Source organism: Charadrius vociferus, unplaced genomic scaffold, assembly GCF_000708025.1.
Source record: "Charadrius vociferus isolate BGI_N301 unplaced genomic scaffold, ASM70802v2 scaffold102, whole genome shotgun sequence".
NCBI lineage: Eukaryota > Metazoa > Chordata > Aves > Charadriiformes > Charadriidae > Charadrius > Charadrius vociferus.
The window spans coordinates 2,028,621-2,051,007 of NW_009647212.1; the positions used below are offsets into that span (position 1 = coordinate 2,028,621).

The following is a 22,387-nucleotide window of genomic DNA, read 5'->3' on the forward strand; positions in this document are numbered from 1 at the left end:
GTGATAAATTTCTTTCAAAACAACGCTGACTAGTTACTTTTGGTTTTTTAAGCCTAAATTGTACAGGTCTGTAATTGAAGATGTCATCAATGATGTCAGAGAGGTTTTTCTGGATGAAGGAGTGGATGAACAAGTTCTTATGGAACTCAAAACAGTAAGTTGCAACTTAAAAGATTTATTTAATAGCAGTTGGCTTTCAGATCTGCTTACCGTTGTACACAGTAGAAATACTAATTTTTAGTTAGCTAAGCATTGTAGTATTTTGCATGTCTGTAGCCCCGTATCATTTGAATTACACTGCTACATAGAGAGATCTGCTCACCTTGTTTACTTTCACTAATCTGGCATGTCAGACTGGACGTAAACTATAACAGCAGGCATCCAAATTCACCATGTTATTTCAGTCCCCGACACGTTATATCTTAAAAATAAAGGACAGAATATGTTTATTTTAGAGGCAGACAATTCTTAAGGTTTCTCTGCAAGAAAAATAAAATGCCTGCTTTGCTTGATGTTTTTGTTTTTCTGAAGAGGAGGAGTTCCATTGTCAGATTTTTGCATGTATGGTTTGTAGTTTGCAGAAGTATTGTTTTTGGGGTGTGGTATGTAATAAATTGCACTGTGTGCATCCCACTTTTCTGAAACTCTCAGATTCAGAATTGTTTTACGGTGGGTTTGAACTGTTACCAAGGGTCCAAAAGAAACATAGGATGTTGACCTGAGGTCTAATGGGTTTCCTATGGCTTTTTTCAAATCCTTCCCGAGTAAAAGAAGCCCTTCAAAAGGAAAGAGAAAAGTCGAGGGGGGGGGAGAAATAAAGGAAACTGGGAAAGTAGGTGCCTGCTTATCTCAGCTGTTGAATAAGGACTTCTTCACAAAGCAGGAAGTAGTAAAAAAATGGATGGAGTGAGAAAGGAATTTTGAGTTTGGCTAGACAGAAACAGATGAAGACTTTTTTCCATGAAACCGTGACTTGGCTTGGTGGAAACAGAGTGAGTGCTAGAAGAAAAGCACCTTGATGTTCATGTCACAGATGTGTTCTGCAAATGATGTCAGAAAAGACTGAATGAGGAAAGAGATGAGAAGAAAAACAAAGTCTTGAAGAGGAAGACGTAGGGAGCCCTGAGCAGGATTTGAAATCAGGAGTCCTGGGTGCCTGTAGTCTTTTTGACTCTGATGTATTATGAAATACTTGGCGTTGCTGTCTTTTTGCAAGAGCTGGGTTTTTTTTGCATCCGTGACTTTTCTTGGGAGATGTGTCCGCTGACATCAAGAACTGAAGGGCTGGAGAAGCTGAATTTGATATTGCAGAAACTGTGTAAATGCTTGTAAAGAGGCATTATCTTAGGTATACTGGTAGTTCCTGTTGAAGTGTGTTATGAGGCAGTAGTCTTCAAGCAACTTTTATTGAGGAGTTCCCAGAAGAAATGGCTTGGGGAAAGCTGTAATAAAGAATTATGTTTGTGATTGACAAGGTAAAAAAGAAAGAAAATAGATAAGTGAAATCTTGGTGGCTCATTTAAAGTTACCAGTTTGTCTCTGTTCATGCTTCTGTTGGGGTTGTTATGAATCTTCCACACTTGGAAAAAAGAATGAATGTTAAAGCTTAAGCTTGGACTGGCAATTCTTAAGGGATATTTAATTCCTCATCTTAAAACATTACTTCTGTGGAGTTATCTCTTCACGTTTGTATTTGCCTAAGGGCTTTTTGGCTAAGTAGACTGCACAAGATAAACAGTGAAAACAAATTCAATTTTGATGTACTGTCTTTACATTGTTACAAATCCTGTCGAGTAAAAGTTGTACACAGAGGTTTCTCTTTCCTTTTCCAAACTAGCTGTGGGAGAACAAGCTGATGCAGTCCAAAGCTGTAGATGGCTTCCATTCAGAAGAGCAGCAGCTTTTGTTGCAGGTGCAACAGCAGCAACAGCAGCAGCAGCAACAGCAGCATCATCACCACCACCATCACACACAACCTCAGCCGCAGCAGACTGTGCAGCAGCAGTCTCAGCCACAACAGGTCCTTATTCCAGCGTCTCAGCAAGGTCAGACTTACTCTCTAATCTCTCTGGCAAAAGAATTTCAAGTTAGACCAACTCCTTAGCATATTCTAAACCTAGGGCAAGGTGTTTATCTGATGGATAACTTTGTGTCACTATGTTAAACTGTCTCTACTTGCCCCTATTTAATGGGTCAAGAGAGCTGTCTTGGCGAGAAATGTCTCAGTATTTGTGTTAGTCTTATTCTTCAGAAGATTTTTGGAAAGGGTGAATTCTTCTCTTGGTCTTCTACTACTTATGTTTTCAGAGTATATGCCTTTCAGATTCTGTCAAAAATCCATTGGCAGCTCTGTAATTTCAAACCAATGTACATATGCTGTTCACAAATTTAGTCATGAGGTAGTAAGATCATTAGGGGCAAATTAATTAAAAAAAAATGTATTATTGTTTAGCATAAGTGGGTGGTAGGACGTGAAAAATACTTGTATAACAGTCTGAGTATATGTACGAGATGGTTTTTCCATGTTAGAACAAGTTTCAAGTGAAAAGCATAATGGCTGGGTATTTTTGTGGCCTTAAAAGATTGCACACTGTCAGGTGGAGATGTTCAAGGTATGTTTTAGCTAGCCGTAGCAGTAGTGTTTCTTGTAATATTGTCCTGTGTATTCTCCATTAGCAATTTAAGGGAAGCATTTTCACCAACTACAATTTCATTTGAAAACTAAGATAAATACTACTGGATTTTACTGCATATATGCTGTGTAAACAAATCTGCCACCTGTGAAATGCTTGAGTTGAGATTTCAGTGTGCTGTTAAAATTGTTGCCTAAAATATTTATCTGTGGGTAGTCAGTCTCAGACTTCAGTCTTTTTATTAGATTTTTATGGATCAGAACCTATGTTGCTAGAGGCACAAAAGATAGCAATGAGTTGATTTCCTCCTCCACCTTCCCCCCCTGAAAAAAAAACCCAAAACCCAACCCCAGGAGAGAAATAGCATGACAAGAACCTGTTGTTGGGGCTTTTTTCCTTGGCATGTTTTCTTTGGTGTTTTGTTTTGTTTTCTTCTTACAGTACTATTTGTATTTTGGCTGGATATAAATCAGTTTTGATTGTTGGGATAAAACTCATTTTAAGTTTAAGACCCCTAAATACATGTGGCTTCAAATGATCCAGGTGTCTCAGCTCAAGTTACAGTCAGCAGAGCCTGCAAAGTCTATTCACAAGACCTGTAGTGGCTCCTTAGCTGAGTGTGACTCTACTAACCAGGTTTCCCTCCACTAATCTGGAGGTCCCTGTCCTCCCGTTTGTGCCGTAGTGTAGAATGAGATCCTGCCTATAGTAGTACACTTAAAACTGATTTATTGTTGCCCAGTGTTGTGGCTTATGACCAAATGGCAGTGTGGAGGCTAAATGAATTTAGAATATCAAAGCACTTTAATCACAGACATGCAGTTTTATGAATTACTTGACTTCCCTGTTCCATGGGGGAGATGGTGTAGTACTTCCTTGCATGACCTGGTGCAGTCCCAGAGAGAGATCAGGACGAGTGGCGTGGTGATTCCTGCTATCCTGTGTGTGGTCCTGTCACAGGGTCACGAGATTTCCTTGGGCTCTTTTCACAGAATCAGAGAATGGTAGGAGTTGCAAGGGACCTTCGGAGATCAATCTCATTCACCCCGCCTGCCAAAGCAGGTTCACCTAGAGCAGCACCTTTTGCTGTCCCTGGGTTCCTTGAAAGTTGGAGAGATGGCCTCAGATCTTGGTGCAAGGTTGTGGGGCTTCCCTGCCCAGAATCTTTTCCAGAAACTCTCAGTTATCCCCAGTGTTCTTAAGTGTTCTTAGTTGTAAGACTGGATGGAAAATACCTTGTCGATGATTAGTTTGTTCAAATTGGTCTGTCATTTTTCAATGTGCTGTTGCTGATATCAGCACTGACAACCTGCTTGTTCCATAGACTTGGTCACTTTTGCTCTTCTAGATGATCAACAGATTGTTTGCATAGTTTAGCTATCTGTTTCCTTTAGCACACCAAAACTATTTTTTTGTTTGGGACAGGTGGTTGATCATATTTCATCTGTGTCTGCTACATTAGAAAGACAGTGAAGATCCTGAGCTTGTGCGAACAGCTATGCTAGCGAGACCTAATCAAGCTAACTGCTGCACCCTGTTAACACACTCTTCGTCTTGCAACAGTCCTTGCTCAAGTCTGTTTTTTAACCACTGTCATGGTTAACGTTGATGTCTTTGGAGAACTCTTGATACTGGACATCAGCAAGTTTATCAATGATCACTGATAACCTTTAATTACAGAAATATATTTTAACTCTTGCTTTACCTAGGGCCAGAATAGGCAACTGAAGCTGTTGAAATTAAGATCTGTAAAGCCCAAATAGCCACCTGCTGTTGTGTATTGTCTTGAGAGTAAAAATAAGATCAGAGACTGCTCCGTAGCTGTTTTTGTTACGAAGCTCAGCTGATGTTTGGGTGATGTTCTTTCTGAGTTACTCTGGCTTGGATGTTACTTTGGGCAGAGCATGTAGTTTTCATGAAATGCTGTTTTTTTGTTTCTAGCACCTCAGCAGCAGGTTATTGTGCCAGATTCCAAGCTGATACCGCACATGAATGCGTCAGGCATGGTAAGAAAAGCAGAAGTTTGTACGTGCATATACTGTCATTATGTAAGTTGTTTTGATTAAATAGTAAACACAAATCTGGTATTAGTCATCAGATGCATAAAAGTAATTTAGGACACACTGGTAAGCTGTCTGACATCTTCCTGAGTTTTCCTGCTGCACTGGCAGTCTAGAAACAGTAATCCAGGACTTTAGTTTTGATAACAAATCTAGGACTTATCTTGATCCTCTGCTTTAAGTGTATTTAACCAAAACTTTTTTTTTAATCAGAAATTGGAGTACTGTTGGTATGAATCTGCATGATGATGTGCTTGTCATATACCACCACAAGGCTATTAACTGATGCAAGCATATTCTATTTGCTAGATGCAGGAAGAAACTCTGAAACTTAAGCCTATATCAAATGGGAGATTATTTGGCAAATCACATCGATCTTTTATGGTCATATTATTTTGATTCACTAATTTTGTAATAGCATATAAAACCCAGTCTGGTCATTTACCCTTTTCTTGCAGTTTTTGTCTCTAGAGGTTAATTTTGGTTATCTTATGTTGCTTTAAATGCCCTGGCTTCGTTAAAAAAAAATTGCGTGCAAAGCAATGAAAGCAATAGCTAATACAAGTTAAATATGTGTATTAAGACCAGAATTCATTACATTCTTGCCACTTTTATGGTAAAAGCAAGTGAAACAGAATTTCACGATTAGTCAAAGCTGCAGGAGTTTACTTAGCCTTCACTTCTCCATTACCTACTGACCTTATTACAGAAAATAACCTGAAGTTCGTTGCTCAAATAGTATGATTTACATGGAGGCCAAGAGCACGTTAATGTCTACCTTTTTCTTAGATGTTTTGCAACCATTTAGGTGTGATTTGTAACTTCCCAAGTCCAACAGTCAAACACTTTTTCCTGTCTCATTCAGTTAGATCTTGTTGATGGGTATTGCAAAAATGAGTACGCCATGCTTTTAGAACTCTGCTGCTGTCAAAATGTAGATGAACTGTATACTGCAAAAGACTACTGTTCAGCAAATAGTTACAGAATTGATTTGGAATTCTTGTGTGTGTTTAGTAGAAAGATATAAGGTGGTATTAAAGAATGGAGCTGACAGACCTTGAATATGTTAAAAAGCAGAGAGTAATAGAGTTTATTCGTCTGTCTTTCTCTGGGATGTGAGGATGCAGATGAGCACTTCCCGGTTTTGCTTGGTGATCTGTAATTTTGGCAGTTGTAACTACTATATTGACCAGCCAGTACAGGGAGATCATAATTCTTACAAACAGGAAGCATGCGTTTTACCTAGTAATAAAGTTTAAATCCTTTCAGTAGCAAAGAGTAATCGGCCATGCTTCCTTTATAGTGGGGAAAAGGAGGCTTTTCTGTAGGCAGCTGAAGTTAGACCCTTGGCATGGAGAGGCCTCTGGAGAAGTCCATCTCCCTGTGCGAGTTAAGGACTTAATATGGATTTTTGTGTTTGGAGGTCCCATAGTTGTGTTGGAATTCAGTTTTCTTGTAAGTTCAAATCATTACCCATTGAGAGTCTCCGGCTTTCTCTTCTAACCAGCTGTCTTGAGAGAAAAAAATAGTCATTCTGCAAACAGTCAGTGCACAGTATGCATATATTCACTTAAAAGAGCTGTGTTATGCGGGACTTGAAATGCAAATCATTTACAGAATGAAGAAAAGTGTAAACCTGATTACTACTCCTTGTGAAAACAAGACAGGCAAACTTGATCATTGCTTCAGTACCTTATGTTTCTTCAGATTAGTGGGCCCATATCTTTAGCTGCTTCGAAAAAGTGTAAGTAAAATTGCCATGTGAGTGATGGAGTGTTGTACTCTATCAGTAGATCACCAGAGAAGGCAGAGGAGAAAAAAAACGTGTTGAGCTTGCAGATAAACCAAGAAACCACGTGGAGCTGGGTTAAGGTGTGATGCTCAGTGATTGTTGCTTCAGGCTTCTTCCTGTTAAGGAAGAAGGAAAATAATTTTTATATGTAGTATAATGTACGGTTGATTAATGCCTGCTTTTCAATAGCTGCAGAAACTTGTGTGCAAACACTGTAAACAGCAGTAAAAAGGTACATGTTTTCAGGCAGTATGTTGCGAGATGAAACACTGGCAATAACATCTGTTAAAAAGCTTTTCTTGTATTTCAGAGTGCTGCAGCCACTGCAGCTACGTTGGCTCTCCCTGCTGGCGTTACTCCTGTTCAGCAGATACTTACAAATTCAGGTAACTATCTTAACGTTGAGATCAAACAATGGTTTTGAGGGTGCTTGGGAGGGAGAAATTATGGGGTTTTCTCCCTGATGTATATTGTTATAAACCAGAACCTGGGCATCCACCCTTACAAGGCAGGGTAATCTCTTTATTAGACTCCTGGAGTCTCTTGCTCACTGACTTGCTAGTCTTATGAACCCTGTGGTTCTGACCTAACAGCGGTGTGGGTTAGATTGTGTGCATCTTTTCCCCATTTCTTAGAGAAGCGCATGAAGCAAGACGACAGACATTGCCGTCTCTCCACATTGCGTGTTTCTGAGCTTTGTGATGCGTGATCTGAGCACAGATACTAGACTGGTTATGAAAGAGCAGGATCACTTCATCTGTGACTTCAGATGAGGAATGTCTTAAGGTTTCTTGTACTGGCTAAGCACACGCAGTGGAATTTTGCTGGCAATGCTAGTTTTATTTTAGATTTATCATTTTTAAATACTGTCATGCTGTACACTTATAATAGAATGTTACTTTTATGAACAGCATATCTGATGCTTCATGTACTTTTGTATTATGCTGATTTTATAAGCTTGGTTCTAGATCTGCTCTGCGTGGAGAGTAAAGAAAGATCTGAGAAAGCGTGTTTTCTAGAATCGGTTGCTGTTTTGCCAGAGTAATTCCTCTAGTCTGCTCAGAATCACCTGGGACTCAACATCTCTGCTTTAAACATTTGAATGTTTAATGGATACATAATTGAAATAAAATTTGAATGTGTAGCTGTTCCAGAAATTAAAATCTTTCCACTTTTTAAGGAAGCACATCTATGTTTGTCATAGCATAGAATAATCTGCGGCTCACATCTTTTAATTTTGTTATGGTCATAACTTTTTTGTCTTCAGTTACAAATATTTATAGTATGTTTTCTTAAACAAGGGGCAAGGGTAGTAGTCTCTTCTTTCAGATATACTTAGTTATTTCAGTATTTAGGGCTTTGCATTTGCTGTGGAGGGAGAACAGGAAATCAAATCAGTCTTTGAGGGAAATATATGCATTTCAGGATTATTTAATTTCTTTTCCTCCTCCATATTTCTGATTAGGAATGTGAAAAACTAATGTTGGAATATATTTTAGCTCTTGCTTTTCAGAGTTGGAGGCCTTGTCCAAAAGCATGTGAGTCTTAGACGTATTTTGTGAAGTGAGGAAAGTTACAAAATGATAGAGCTATAGGATAATAAAATCGAGTATAGGCATTATGGGAACAAAAAGGAGAGGCGGATAATGAGTGTAAGTGTTTCAAAAAGGCAACTGCACAATAATATTGCAAAGAAAGTTATGCTGAGAGGAATTTCTTGTAATGAGGTAATCGGAGGGAAAAGAATCTGAGGGAAGGACGTCATCTGACAGGACCCTGGAAATACCATAGTGTTAGCAGTGGATAGAATTTTTGTGGTGCAAATACTTGTATTCCTATTTTGGTGTATGTTCATGTGTCTTTCCATCTGTAAAATCTATCTTTTGAAACATGAGGTATGTTCATAAGTGAGAACTAATATTTGAAATACTGTGCTGCGTTAAAGGATTAGACTCTGGCTTGCATATGTAAATTTATTTTTGGATTGCATAGCTCACAATCGTATTTAGATGGTAAACAACCCTATTAGTTCTTTGTTTCTGACACAGCTGCTATACTATAGTATCTTCTCACTGATGAAAGTGAAACATAAATGCTCTCCTTTAATTGTCATCGGTGTTCTTCCAGGAAACAAGCTTCTAAACTAAGATAATTTTAAAAGTGAATTTCTATATTTGATTAATTTGATATTTATTTTATTCTAGGCCAAATCCTTCAAGTAGTTAGAACTGCAAATGGAGCTCAGTATATCATTCAACCACAGCAGCCGGTTGTTCTACAGCAGCAGGTTATACCACAAATGCAGCCTGGTGGAGTACAAGCACCTGTTATACAGCAGGTAAAGAAATTTTTGAGTGGGTACACTTGAAAGAATAGATAGAGTAATTACTAAAGAGGTTTGCATTTTTGTGAGCAAATTGAAATAGAACACCAAGTCAGAATCAGTATATTAAAAAAAAAAAAAAAGGGCATTGTGTTAAAAAGTGGTTGGGGTTTTTTTAAATGAACAATTTTGAAATGCTGTTTTCAGTATGACTTTTGTTCTTGCCAAATTCTGACTGGCTGCAGTTTAAAATTTCTTTTGTGTGTCCCCTGATAACAATTATATTTTGTGCATAATGCTAGTCTACGTACTTTTAAAAATGTGTTTATCAGTTAAAATTTATTCTGTCACATAACATATAGAAGAAAATACCTAAAAGAAACACCACCACCACCCTTTCCTTATTTTAGTAATGAATACAGTATTTTTTGAGGATTTTGTTGAGCTACAAGGTCAACTGTGTGTCCAGACTGTGTAAGCATTTAATTTAGCATTGTGTCACAGTTGTGCAGTTTAAGCTTGAATAACAATTTGTAGAAGGTTTAAAGTTAAATGTTTTGTAGAGGAGGTTTAAAAATAATCTTTTACTTGAGTTTAAACATTCTTCTCCTGTGCTTGCAACTCAAGTGTGGTGGCAGTGCTAGCATTTTAGAATGGAAAGACAATAGGTTTTCTTAGATTTAGCAATGTAAAATGCAGAAAATGAATATGGGAGTACTGAAAGAAGGTATCTTATTGAAGATTAAATTATGTATCTGATATAGATGGAATATTTGTAACTTGTTTTTCCTAATTAGTGCAAGTTAGATTGATATTTAATTGTTTTCTGTGAGTAAGTGATATGGTAGTCTGTTATGGTAGTAGCCACAGTACTTGCAATGATATTCCATCAGGTTTTGGCTCCTATCCCTGGAGGGATTTCCCAGCAGACAGGAGTGATTATTCAGCCTCAGCAGATCCTGTTTACAGGAAATAAAACACAAGTCATACCTACAACAGTGGCTGCCCCTACACCGGCTCAAGCACAGATTCCTGCAGCTGGTCAACAGCAACCACAACAGCAACAGGCACAACCACAAGCACCACTTGTTCTCCAAGTTGATGGAGCAGGGGACACATCGTCTGAAGAAGAAGAAGATGAGGAAGAAGACTATGATGATGATGAAGAGGAAGACAAAGAAAAAGATGGGGGTGAAGATGGCCAAGTTGAAGAGGTAAACTTAACACTATTTCAGAACACTGCAGCGTGCTTGTGTTTGGGTTTTTTGTTTGGTTTTTTTTTTTCAATATTTGAAAGAAAACTATCCGCTTCAAATAACATTATATTCCAGTAATTTTGAGAATATAACTTTTATCCTGGTACTTCAAGTTCTTTATCTCCCATATTAAAGTTGTGGAAACTGTGTGTATCAACAAAGCACTTTGAAATGCAGCTGGGGAAGATGGACGCAGCAAAACCCCTGTTAATTGTCATTAATGCCCTTTTAAAAACTTCAGCGGTAATATTTCTGATGTTATGGAGAGGTCAGCCATGAAATTATGAAACCTACATAAGCAAACCGAAATAGTTGACTCCACTTGGGACTGAGTGCATACAAAAGCAAGGTCTCAGGAAGATTGACAAGAAGGAGAGCATATATTTAGTTCACTGAGGGGACCAATAGATGTGGTCTGACCTGTATCCTACTGACTATTCCATTGCTTTCCGTTACACTAGAACAAGCCTGAGAACTCAAATTTGATTATAAAGCACCTTCCAGAAACACATCTGACCTCAATTTAATGAAATCAGGAGATACGAGCAGAAGCGAATATTCTTTGTAACTGTTCTGGTTTGAAGAATCCACAGCAGTTATTCTCTCACCTGATGACCCCTCCCCACCCGGGAAGGAGAATTGGGGAAAAAAACAAGGAAACCTGAGGGTTGAAATATAAACAGATTTAATAGAATAAGACCAAATAATTAACATTATTAATACTAAAGAACCAATATTGATCCCAATACCAATGTAAAATATACAAGGATTATATCCAGCCAATTATATCAGTAAGAACTGTGCACTCCCAGCAGTGGACAGCAAATGTCAGACACTGCAAGCCCTACGGCTTTGAGAGGAAGGGACGGCCTCAGGGGTTCGGCATTCTCTTGGCCAGCTGAGGTCAAGTGCCCGGGTTTTGCTCCTCCTCGTCCCGGCACCAAGCTAACTCAAAAACACTGAGACCTTGAAACGTACATACTGTATCTGGCTATAAAGTAAATAATTTCACAAATTCAGACACTAGAGTCTTCTAAAAATGCAGTTTTCCTTAGCATCAGAAGCAACCTTACTAAAAAGTAAAATTACTGAAAGAGAAATTAATCCTGTGTTGCTCAAACCAGGACAGTAACTTGTTGCCTTCTTAACAATATGTGCTTAATTTAGACTTTAAATTTGCATGGTTTGGACGTGAGCCAGTGGTTCTCACTAAGTTTTGGTGTGTTGCACCAAAGGGGAGGGGGGGATACTAATGAGCTAAAAGTGCTGTTATTTCAGTCTCTGACCGGAAACTTGTTACTCCCTAAATCTAGTCCTAAAATGCATTTTGAACTGCCAGATCACTTCCACAGTTCTCTACAGCTTTTGCAATTATTTTAAGATTCCATTTAAAATGGCAGTATGAGAGGCATATGTAGCATTTACCAGTGATTTAAATCTGTGATACATCTACAGTGGTGTCTAAAAGTATTTTTCTGTTACAACTTACAGGTTGGGTTTACATCACTTTTCCATTGATGTCAGTTTGAATGTTTTAATAGTTGGTTTATTAAGCTTCATGCATAATCATCATGCTTAAATATTATGTGTGCTTTAATAGTGCCTTAATGCTAGCGTTCTTGTGGAAATTTTTTTATATGCTGAGACTTTATTGTCAGTGTGCCAGAGATCTCCTGGTGGTTTTTTTTTTTACTACCTCTGTTCATCAGCAGCTACTTAATGAGTGGACCAGTTCCTTAAAGCTTTTGAAGTCACTTAAATATAGCATTACTTTGGAAGGAATTAGGTCCTCTAGTACATCTTTTTCTTCTCTCGCTAGCATCTCCCCCATTTAGATTATATATTTGGGAGAGTGGGAAGATAAGGATTTTACAGAACACCTCAGAAAAGGTGTTTTGCATTTATTAGAGGCTGGTTTAGCTTTTAAAATGTTTGTTATTTACATGAGATTAAAAAAACCCAGATTTCTGCTGGAACAGACTGTTAGAAGAAAAAGGAAAAAATGAAAGTAATTTTTAAGGGATGCGAAAATACATTCTAGAAGGTCTGGAGAAGTTATTTTGTATGTATATGTGCAAGATAATATTAAAGCACTTTTTTGTCCCATCCTGTAAAAACTTTCTGCATGTGTTCAGGTCTGGTTTTGTTTGTGGTACATCAAACGTGATGGAGTCATGGAGTTTCTACTTTTTATGGCACATGTGACTAATGTTGCCTTTCCACTTCTTAGATGCTTTAGAAAATCTGCATAATGATTTTATTTTTTTTTTAAAAGACAAATTGCAAGCACCAGAACATTTACAGTAAAGGAGTGAGAATAGTTGTGGTGACAAAAGGCTACAGTGCCTGGATGCTGATGTTCCAGACTAAAATTGGTAAGGATATCATCTCAGGATGGAGGGCAGGAAGGAAGTGTATGTATATCGGCCTCCTGCTGGAAAGCCTGATATTCCTCACCTGAAATGCATTTTAGGTCCTGTAGTTCATGGGCAGACTGTAGCCTCGTGTGAGTAATCAAAGTAAGATTTACTCTGATCTCACTAAACAGCGTAACTTTTTGCATTTGTTTCTTTCAGGAGCCTCTTAACAGTGAAGATGATGTGAGCGATGAGGAAGGACAAGAACTGTTCGATACGGAAAATGTTGTTGTGTGCCAGTATGATAAGGTAATCTCTATAGAACAGAATCCAAGAATTCTGCTTTCCCTGTTGTTTTTCCTATCAAGTCATAATTTTTAAGTAATATCTTTGTGAATGTTAAGTACAGGTAGATCTATAAAGATTTTAATGTGAATGTTCATGTTAGAGTTAGCTATTGTTTGTTTTTAAAACAGGTTTGTGTGACAGGTTTGTACTAAACTTTGTAATTAGTAAAGCTTAGAAAAATTTGGCTGCGTTTTCTTATTCTTCATCATGTCTTTTTGTGACCTTTAACAAAAGGTCAGTCCTCTGAGCTCAGAATGGAACTATTGTAAGTAAGTTTGTTCATTTGCTGTGGCCATGAGTGGAAGAAGTAGTCCTTATGATTTAGGCTTGTGAAAAACTGTTCCTTGATCACTAAAAATATCTCTTCTTGATGAGTCAATAGTTATCAGAGGAGAACATCCTTTCTGTGCTATGCATTCTTTACTGAAATGGCAACGTGGAATGCTTTTGCTTATTTTGCTTTAAATTCTGCTGAACTCTCTTGCCTCCTCTATAATGACTAATTTCTTCTTACATATTTGCCCTGGAATATGCAAGGATTCATCCATGTCTGAAATTGTTTTAAATGTGTCCGAAGGGTATCAGAAACCTTTTTACTGAGGTGGTATGCATAAAGATTATTCAACGTGGATTTTCTTTCTTTTCCTGTGCTAGATTAGTAGGACTGCAATGAATAAGGGTCCTTTTTTAAGGCAGAAAAAAAGCTGTAAGGTTGTTGACTAAAAATCTCTCCATTGTGAAGAATGGCGTGGTTAGAAAATCTTCAGTTATGCCCAGACTGTGCTTAAATTTGTTGTCAGATTCAACATAGAATTTAAGATGGAAGAAAGCAGTATCAGTATCTATGTCCCAGCCATCTGTCTCCTCCAGACTGTGATCCAAAATTGTTAGTTTCGAGGCAGTTCATGAGGATAGTGAGGGATCTCAGAATAGCTGTCAGAAAAGCTTGTTGGGAGCTGCTGAAGCTGAGCAACAGGAACTACTCTGAAATGCTCACCCTCTTAAAAGTTCAGCATGTGAACTCAGTAGGGAGCAGTGTCCATTGTTAATATCTAGTGCCATGTGCACTGAAAGGGCTTCATCACTTATCAAACAATCATCGTTCGGTTTGTCTCTATAAAATACACAGGATTAGCTCAGTTGTTCTGAACAGAGTTCCCTCTTGCACAGTGTCCTGCATCAGCTGATGGCAGGCGCCTCTGGAACAATGAGACAAGGGCAAACAGGTAGCGATACTCATGTAGAGCATTTTACCATCCTTCTGTGAACTGTCTCTTGAGGGAGAGATAGCAGCTTTGTATCAAATGGCCGGCAGGGGATTTCTTCCTTAATTTGTCAGAAACTAATTTGATTATTTTTTGAATCCTTGTAAAATTTGTCTTAAGACAAAAAGTTTCATAAATTAATTGTGATGTGTGGAGAATTTTAACCCATTAGTTTCATATGATACCTCCTGGTTCTTTATTTAGAAGAGTGTTTCCTCTTTGCTTTCTTTGATGCCTTTTATGATATTGCAGACCATCGTAACCCTCCTCAGTCATGTCTTTGAAATCAGAGCTAGTCTTTGCTTGGTTGTTATTCATACAGCTGTCCAAACATTTGATTATTCTTACTTCCATTCTCCAGATCTGTTTTATTCTTCTGTATCTTATTTAATACAGGGAGATGAGGTTGAGGGGGGATCAGAGCTATTCATAACACAGGTGAACATTCAATTTATTAAGTGGTTTAGCAATGTTCTGCAATAGTTCATGTGTGCTTTTGACCTCACTGAACAACACAGAGCTGATATTCTCATGGAAAAGTCTTAGACCATTGGGATCTCATTCTTGACTTGTAATTGTCAACTCAAACCCATCATTTTTTCTGTCCGTGTAAGTTGAAATTGTTTTTTCCATCATTACTACCTTCATATAATTTCAATGCCACTATTGTTTTATTACACAATGAGTTAGGGCTGTAGCATTGTTCTGCAGCTCTTCAGTAACCATTCTTTTGTATCATCAGTGATGTTTTGTCATGTTCCAGATGATTAGTGAATTCTTAAACCATGCCGACTCCAGCCAGCACAAATCTCTTCTGGAATGATCTCATTTCACTGTAAAACCAGTGTTCTGACCCTTGTTTTCCCATCTTTATTGAGTTATTTATTCATCTGAGGATCTTCCTTCTTATCTCATGGCAGCTCACGTGTTTCTGATGAGGGATTTTTGTTGAATGCCATTTGGAAGGGCAAGTATATAAGCCAGACCTTTCCTTGACCATTTATTTGCAGTTGCCACTGACTTTTTAGCTTAAAGCAAACACAGACCAAACAATAGTACAGTAATAGACACAAAAGACAAAAATAGTACAATAACCAAACAATAATAGATTGATTGTGTGCTATTGTCGTATCTGTTCTGATGCTACTTTATGTGTCTTTCTACAGCACCGGTAGTAGATTATGAAACTTCTTGTCCTTGATGGAAATTGAAAAATTGCAATGGGGTTAACTTTTTTTTAACGCCTTTTGTAAGATTTTGTTAACTTTTTGTACATCACCTAATTACATCTTTATGTTTTATCTGCAACAGTGTATGATAATCTTTTCTCTTTTGGACAGCATTTCAGCTTTCTGAAAGATCTTTGCTTTCTTAGAATATCTTATTGCCCTCATGATCTTTGATCTTTCTCATGCCCGTTTTGATAGGGGGCAGGTACTTATCTGCTCTGTTCTTACAGTATGTGGTGGGTTTGGGGGGGTATTTTTGGGTTGGGTTTTTTGTTGTTTTTTCAAAATTTACTCTTCTACCTTTAGACTGAATTTTGTTCAGTTTCGTTCAGTTTTAAATTAAACATAAGAACATAAATTTACTTAAACACTTTTCTACTGGATTTGTTGACTACTTATTAACCCTGGGAAAATGTCTTGTGTAGTTGCTGTTAGGTCTACTGTTTTGAACTGAGAAAAGAATTGTGTGTTTTGTGGGTTCCAGACTTAGCTCCTTCATGAAGTAGGTTTTGGCTGTATAATAGCCTCAACGCTGCACATTGATGTTTACTCAGTAGGCATAAGATAAATGAAGTCTTCCAACACTACAATTATTTCTTGTGCTTATATCTTCTCCGATGTCCTTCACTGTATTGGTCAACCTGCTTCCTCTAGTCAGGTAGTATTTATTTGGCAATAGGCATGAAGAAAGAAGAGTTACTTCTCTATGGAATATTTATGTAAAGAGAATACGAATAAAAGTGGATTTTTTTATTCTTTGTCTTATCCTATGTCAACAGGAATGTCAATCATAACCTGAAGATCCACTATGTCAAAGGCTCCCATAATTTTTCCCCTAAGGCTTTAAAACAAAGCCTTATAAGGGCCAATATTTTAACTGGGAAGGCTGTAGGTCAAAGTTGAAGCTTCGTGCCATCATCCTTAATACTGGAGATGTTACTTTTCTCACTTGACACTTTGTAATGAGAATTGGAATGTAAATTATATACAATGACTAAGGAGAGTTAAGGAAAAATTATAGAATATAAGACCAGTATGTATATTCTCTACCAGCTTGTGCATTTTGTACCACAGAAATTTTCAGACTGAAAGCCTTGTAAATAACTCACTTGCCTTTTAACCAAAACTTAACTTTGGGAAACCCAGGGTCAAACACTAATATTAGAAGGAGAAAGTTGAGTAGGCCTGCTGTATCTCTATCTATACATAACATAATCAAAACTAGTTTTCATGCAGAATGGAGTTTAGACAAGAGGTGAAAATAATAAAACTTAGTGTTTGACCCTTTCAGGGCCACTTTTAAAATGTTAGTCTTTCTGTTACAGTGGTTGAAATGAGGATTTCTGACTTTATAGTGGAGTGTTGTGGCTGTCATAATCAAAGATAATTTAATCAAATTAAAGCAGCACAGGTGGATATATCTCCCTTCTTCTTCCTTTCCAACCACCTCTAAAAATACTCTATATGCTTTGGATTTTGGAATGCCTCTGTTCTTGCATGGTTTTGTGACAGTTGCCGTCCCTGGTTTAAAAAATGAAAACTGCTATATGCATAATTAGTTTTTGTTTTTCATAGCTAAATGCAAAATTGATTTTCAGGATATTTGTAGTAATTTAGTAATGTATGTCTAGTAGTTTATTTTCATTTTTTCTTGCTCTTATGATTTACTTACACATTATTACCTATTTCTGATGCAGAGTAATAGTTCAACTTTTTTCCCTGTTTTTAGATTCACAGAAGTAAAAACAAATGGAAATTTCATCTCAAAGATGGCATCATGAATCTTAACGGAAGAGATTATGTATTTTCCAAAGCCATTGGGGACGCAGAATGGTGAAGTTTTAAAAGACAAAACAAAACAAAAAACTCCTGTAAAAGGAAAAAAAAAATCAAAAGCAGGAAAGGTTGAGACTTGGACATATACTCCAATCAAAATGTGTATCTGCACATCAGAAATAAACAATAAACAAAAGTATTGGAACAAAGGTAAAATGTGGCAACAAAGACACTACTTCAGATGAGCAAGCCATGGACTGTAGCAGCTATATAGCATTGTCTGGGAGCTGGTTTTGTGTGTTAGGAATACCTTAATTATCAATTCTACATACAGGTACCTACAGCTGGTATTTAGCATGTAAGGCTTTGTTCCCTCCCCCCCCACCTTCTTCCCTTGATTTAAGATTTTAAAATACTTCTTCCACTGATTGAAGGAACTCTTCCCTTTAATAGGTTATTAATCTGAAAATGCTTATTGTGTGTACAAATCTTTGCTTTGAACACTTCCTTTTGGTAGTGAGGATGGTCAGAATGTTACTTAAACTGCGTGCAAGCTTTGTACAGAACGGTAAGAATTAAGGTGTTAAATTTTAAATAACTTGTATAAGGAAAATATTTTTAATTCTGATACGCTCATTAATTATTATATCTATTTGTTGTTTTCAATTCAGTTCCCCATAAACAGGTTGTTGTTCCTAGCAGTTACAAAATGGTAAAATGATCATTTATATTTCAAAATTATTTTAATTTCATGTAAGTGATACCTTTTATTTAGGGCTGTATTTTTAAATACTAAGCACCTGTAGCTCCCCCTCGCGAAAAGTCAGATTGCTTAACTTGTTAACTATATCCTTGCTGTTTAGTGGTGGTTCAGCATCACTGAACTGAAATGAATAATATAATTTCCATTGATTATTTTTTTTTTTTTTTAAAGGCATTGGAGACGTTTTGAATCAAATTTGTAGGTAATGGCACAAAAGATGCATTCCTTCACTTGCTTACTATGTATGTAGTCCAGACATCCACAAATAAGAGACCACGAGAAGGACTGAATTTTTAATATAGAAAATTACATAGAAATTCTAACATCCTGGCTGCAAATCTGCAAAGATCCGCTTTACTAAAAAGTATAGCCATAAGTTACCTGCAGCAGTTAATATCTCTAAAGTTTCCAGGTGGCATGTAATTTCATGAAGAGAGCTGCACAGCTTTGAGAACACGAATTTTGTTAGAGTATCTTTAGACTGTCTTGGTAACAGAAAATCAAGCAGTCAGATGCACTAAACCTTGTGTAGTCACTTTTTCACTTGCCTTTCCCAGAGGTGTGGTTTTGTGGTGGGTTTTTTGTTTGTTTTCTTTTTTTTTTGTGAAAAGCAACAAGGTTGCTCCCCCCTCCTTCCCTTCCTCTCCTGAGAAGTGAACATCTTTCCTTCATGCATAGGTTATTCTTGCAAACCCCGCTTTTGGAAATGCAGTTACTTTTGAATGAGGAGAGGGAATGGGCATTATACTTCAGAAACTGTTGAGGAAGGAATGTTCATGTGGCTCACCATTTCAAAATAATGTTATGTTTCATGGGGTGCTTGGAAAGATGATGAAAAAAAGACACAGCAAAGATAATTTTAACTAAATTGGGAAAGACTTCAGAAGCAGACATTTGAACCATGTTTTCTGACCTTGTTTTGCTTGAGTGAAACCTTTTAAACATTATTTAACAAAGTCACAAGTGTATTTTAGCAGTATATAACAACTGCTCTAATTTTCATTCTCTCTGATTTACTTGCCTCCAAGTGCATTCATAGGCTGAGTAGTTTGTAGAAAACTCAAAACACATCGTAAAGAGGTTTTTTTTTCAGCTGTGATTTTGTACACCTGTGCTCTCATTGATACAGACTAAAACTGCCTGTAGGCTATGTCTAGAGCCATATGGTTGTTAGTAAGCCATCCACATACATAAGCTTTATGAAAAAGTTAATTGATGTTTCTTCTAATTCATTCTGAAGTAATAGAATCGTCATTTAGAGTGCATTTTTGGCTTGGGGCTTCAAGGTATCTCAAAGTGATCGATGTGTGCTTTCTTCTGAACAAAGCGGATATTTTATTTTTATTTTTCTACCACTGTTGACACTTCTATGTACAACTGCAATGAAATCAATAATGTATCAACTAATTCCTTCCCTCATCTTTTCCATATCTGTTACCAGTAAGTCTTAAGTAGTGGACTTCAGAAAAATTCCCATAACGCTGCACAACCAAACCAATAAAAGGAAAAAAAAATTCCTTAGCTATAGATTCCTGTTTATACTACTGGAACCCAGAGTTACTTGTACAACACTTCGGGTTTGTACATCTTAGTGATTTTTCTCACCCACGTACATATACTAGAAGCTGCATAGCCTTTTTATTTATTTTTAAGGGATAGCAGAACTTTAAAGGTAACTTAAGCTTAGCCTGTTCTGAAGGACGTTAGAAGCTTTCTGAACTTGCACAGTTTCTTGCGAGCTAATTGTATGGTATGCTCTTCAGATACGAAGTTTTGTCTTCAAACACAAATACCTGTGAAGTTTTCAGAAAGCCAGTCAAACATGAACATACCAAACTGTGCTCTTATTGCTACATCAAGTGTTCCTTTTTTTAAATCAAAAAGCATGTTTTAATTTCATTTTATTGTAGCAGCTTGCTGTAAGAATGTAGTTTGCTTAATTTTATTATTGTACTTGAATTTTTAATCATGGTTTTAACAATGTAACTGAACAGACCATTTCATTAGGTTCCAAAGAAACCATTCCTTTCAGAGGGCAAGGGATTCCCATGTTCGTAGTTCATAAATGATTGTTCCCTCCCCCCCGTCCCCCCCCTTCGAAAAAGGTTTTTTGGTTGGTGTCCCCCCCCATTTAAATAGTTCAGTATTATGAAAACAATTAATAATTTCAAGAGGGCTTATGTTAAAATTTGCACAGATAATGGAGCACCTTTTTATGATGGAAAAATGGGGAAAGATAACTTCACAATTATAACCATGATGGCTGATGGAAACTTGTAGAGCAACTGGGCAAAATTGGGAGTCTCGTGCCTTTTCAGTTTGCAGAATACCTGTTTTGCCAGTATGACAATACTTTTTTTTTTTTGATTCCTGAGAAAGTAAATTTCCTGCAGTGCTTCAATCAGAAAAGCAACTTTTTTTGCTCTAATTCTGTTGGGTTTTAGTGTGTGCAATCATTTAAAAACATCTAAGTTGAAAACAAATTGAAATATGTTTTCTGTTAAGGAGATAATAGAGAATTTAGTCACATAAGGAACTTTATATTGGACTATTTAAATAAAATATGTTTTTATTCCCCCTCAGTTGCTGGTTAGTGACAAGATTTCTTTGAGGCTTCATACTCCTTGTTCCTGCATTGTACTCACGAGTTGCATTTGAACATCTTTCAGTTAACTAAACACAATTTAACGTGATAATTGTGGTCAGAGTTTATTTCCAAGAATATGATACGTGATTCTGAAGCACAGTTTCTAGAAAAGAGCAAAGAACATGTTGTGTCATGTAACAGATTTTTTTATAAATGTTTTTTTCTATTTCTGCTGCACAATTAGAAGTGTTAAAGTAAAATTCATTGAGTCTGCGAAAATAATTTCACCGCTTGACAGTTAGCAGTAATTATGTCACCACATAACACTACCAGAGTAAAATCTCTTAATTCCAGTGAAGGAGTTAGAGACCTTGTTAACTAAAGTTCATTTTGATTCGATCTCTTCAATATGTAAAAGCTCCCTTAAAAACAAGAAGGCCCACCAAAATTTCCCCCAAAGCAAAAGCTTCCTAATAGAATGCAGTAACATAATGCACACTGGATTGATACTGGGCTGCCTTGCACAGCATCGTGGGGTTTGTTGTGTGTCATCCCACCCCACACATGCACCCCCAACTGAAATCAGAGTTCTTTTCCAGACTTTGAGATTAATGACTATACAAGATGAAGAAACTTGCACATTGTTATGTATTGGTGTCTGGCATTTAAAGTCTCCTTTTCCCATTGCTGTAATTGGTTGGAAAATGTGTAAAAACCAGTCCATTGGTTTCCCTGTTGTCTAGTTTTTTCAGGCAGTTCATGCAGTGTGTCTTTTAATTATTATTTGGTGAATTAGATTTTGTGGAACAAAAGGAGCTTTTTTTAACAGGAAGAACTACCTTGGGTTAGCTATATGGACAGTCATCCAATGAGACATGTTCCAGAGTGCGTAGGGTACCAATAGATTACGGAGTGGGGGAATATCCTTTTTTGCTGTTCTGAGCTACTATTGTCAACTGCTGTTGTACATATATACTGTTATGTGTAAGGGGGTAAATATATTTATTATGTTTGTAAAATTCATTCTGTACAATTGCAGATCAAGGTTGCTCCTCTGTGATATACAGGATATTATGTTTCAAAGGCCATGCTTGGAATACGATTAGAGAACTTAGTATTTTGATGTACTAAGACCTATTTTAAGTTTAATATTTTGCCTTTGCAAAAACTTTAATTAAAGATGTTATTTAAAAATGTTTGCCACTTCATTTACTGTCTTGCATGTGCATTTGTTTAATATAAGAGTCTCAATGTCTATTACATAATAACACTGAAGAATCTGAATTTATTTTCATCGCAGGTAACTTCACTGTCGTCACCCAGTAGCTGAGTTTGCCTTTTAGACTTTCCATTTAACATCATCACAACATTATAAAAAAATTTCATATTTTAATCTTGAAGCCAGACTTCCATATTTATTGTAGAATTTTCTCCCTATGGTAACTTGAGACTTAGGTCTTGAGACAAAAATGGTTGAATAACTTGGTGTGCCATCTGGATGTTAGTCCTGTAAATGGAAATGAAAGACAATATCGAGAAGTAAAATACAGAGTTCGTAGATGAGAGCTGGCTGATCATAAAGGTTTCATCTTCACCAGTGAAACTGATTTGACGGAATTGCATTCTAGCGTAAGCAGGTGACATCTTTTTAGATCCTGGCTAAAAGCAGTATCTTGAGACATGACTTGTGCTTTATTTTTGAATCTAAGTTTTGAACTTGAAATTCTAAATATAATTAGAAAGAATGTAAGCTATGTGCTATACTGCTTGTATTGGGGAGTTGTATTTTGGAATGCAGTGATTTTGGAGTAATCTTTTAGCTATAGTAGTATAAAGGTATAGCAAAGCAGGAATCATAAGGGGTAGTTGGTTTTTTTTCTAATACTCAAGGGTGGTTTTTTTCCCCCTAATACTGTTCTTGCCCTTCAGCCCTCAACACTTGGGCAAGTCTGAAAAAAATTGTACTGCTTTTCTCACAAAATTTGCCTTGTGAAATTG

The 22,387-nt window shown here is 36.9% G+C and overlaps 1 protein-coding gene across 1 annotated transcript; it reads left to right on the forward strand.

Moving 5' to 3' along the window:
• The first annotated feature begins 57 nt into the window (after nt 1–57).
• GTF2A1 (general transcription factor IIA, 1, 19/37kDa) lies at nt 58–21,583 on the forward strand. The gene is made up of 8 exons (XM_009895890.1): nt 58–154; nt 1,838–2,045; nt 4,575–4,639; nt 6,796–6,871; nt 8,690–8,823; nt 9,702–10,022; nt 12,641–12,730; nt 16,993–21,583. The coding sequence occupies exons 1-8, from the start codon at nt 140–142 to the stop codon at nt 17,098–17,100; spliced, it is 1,017 nt and encodes a 338-aa protein (XP_009894192.1). The 5' UTR covers nt 58–139; the 3' UTR covers nt 17,101–21,583.
• Nucleotides 21,584–22,387: the final 804 nt, after the last annotated feature.

Coding starts and splice junctions, on each gene's coding strand:
- GTF2A1 (XM_009895890.1), top strand. Junction 4,640..6,795: donor ACATGAATGCGTCAGGCATG/GTAAGAAAAGCA, acceptor CTTGTATTTCAG/AGTGCTGCAGCCACTGCAGC. Junction 12,731..16,992: donor TTGTGTGCCAGTATGATAAG/GTAATCTCTATA, acceptor CCCTGTTTTTAG/ATTCACAGAAGTAAAAACAA.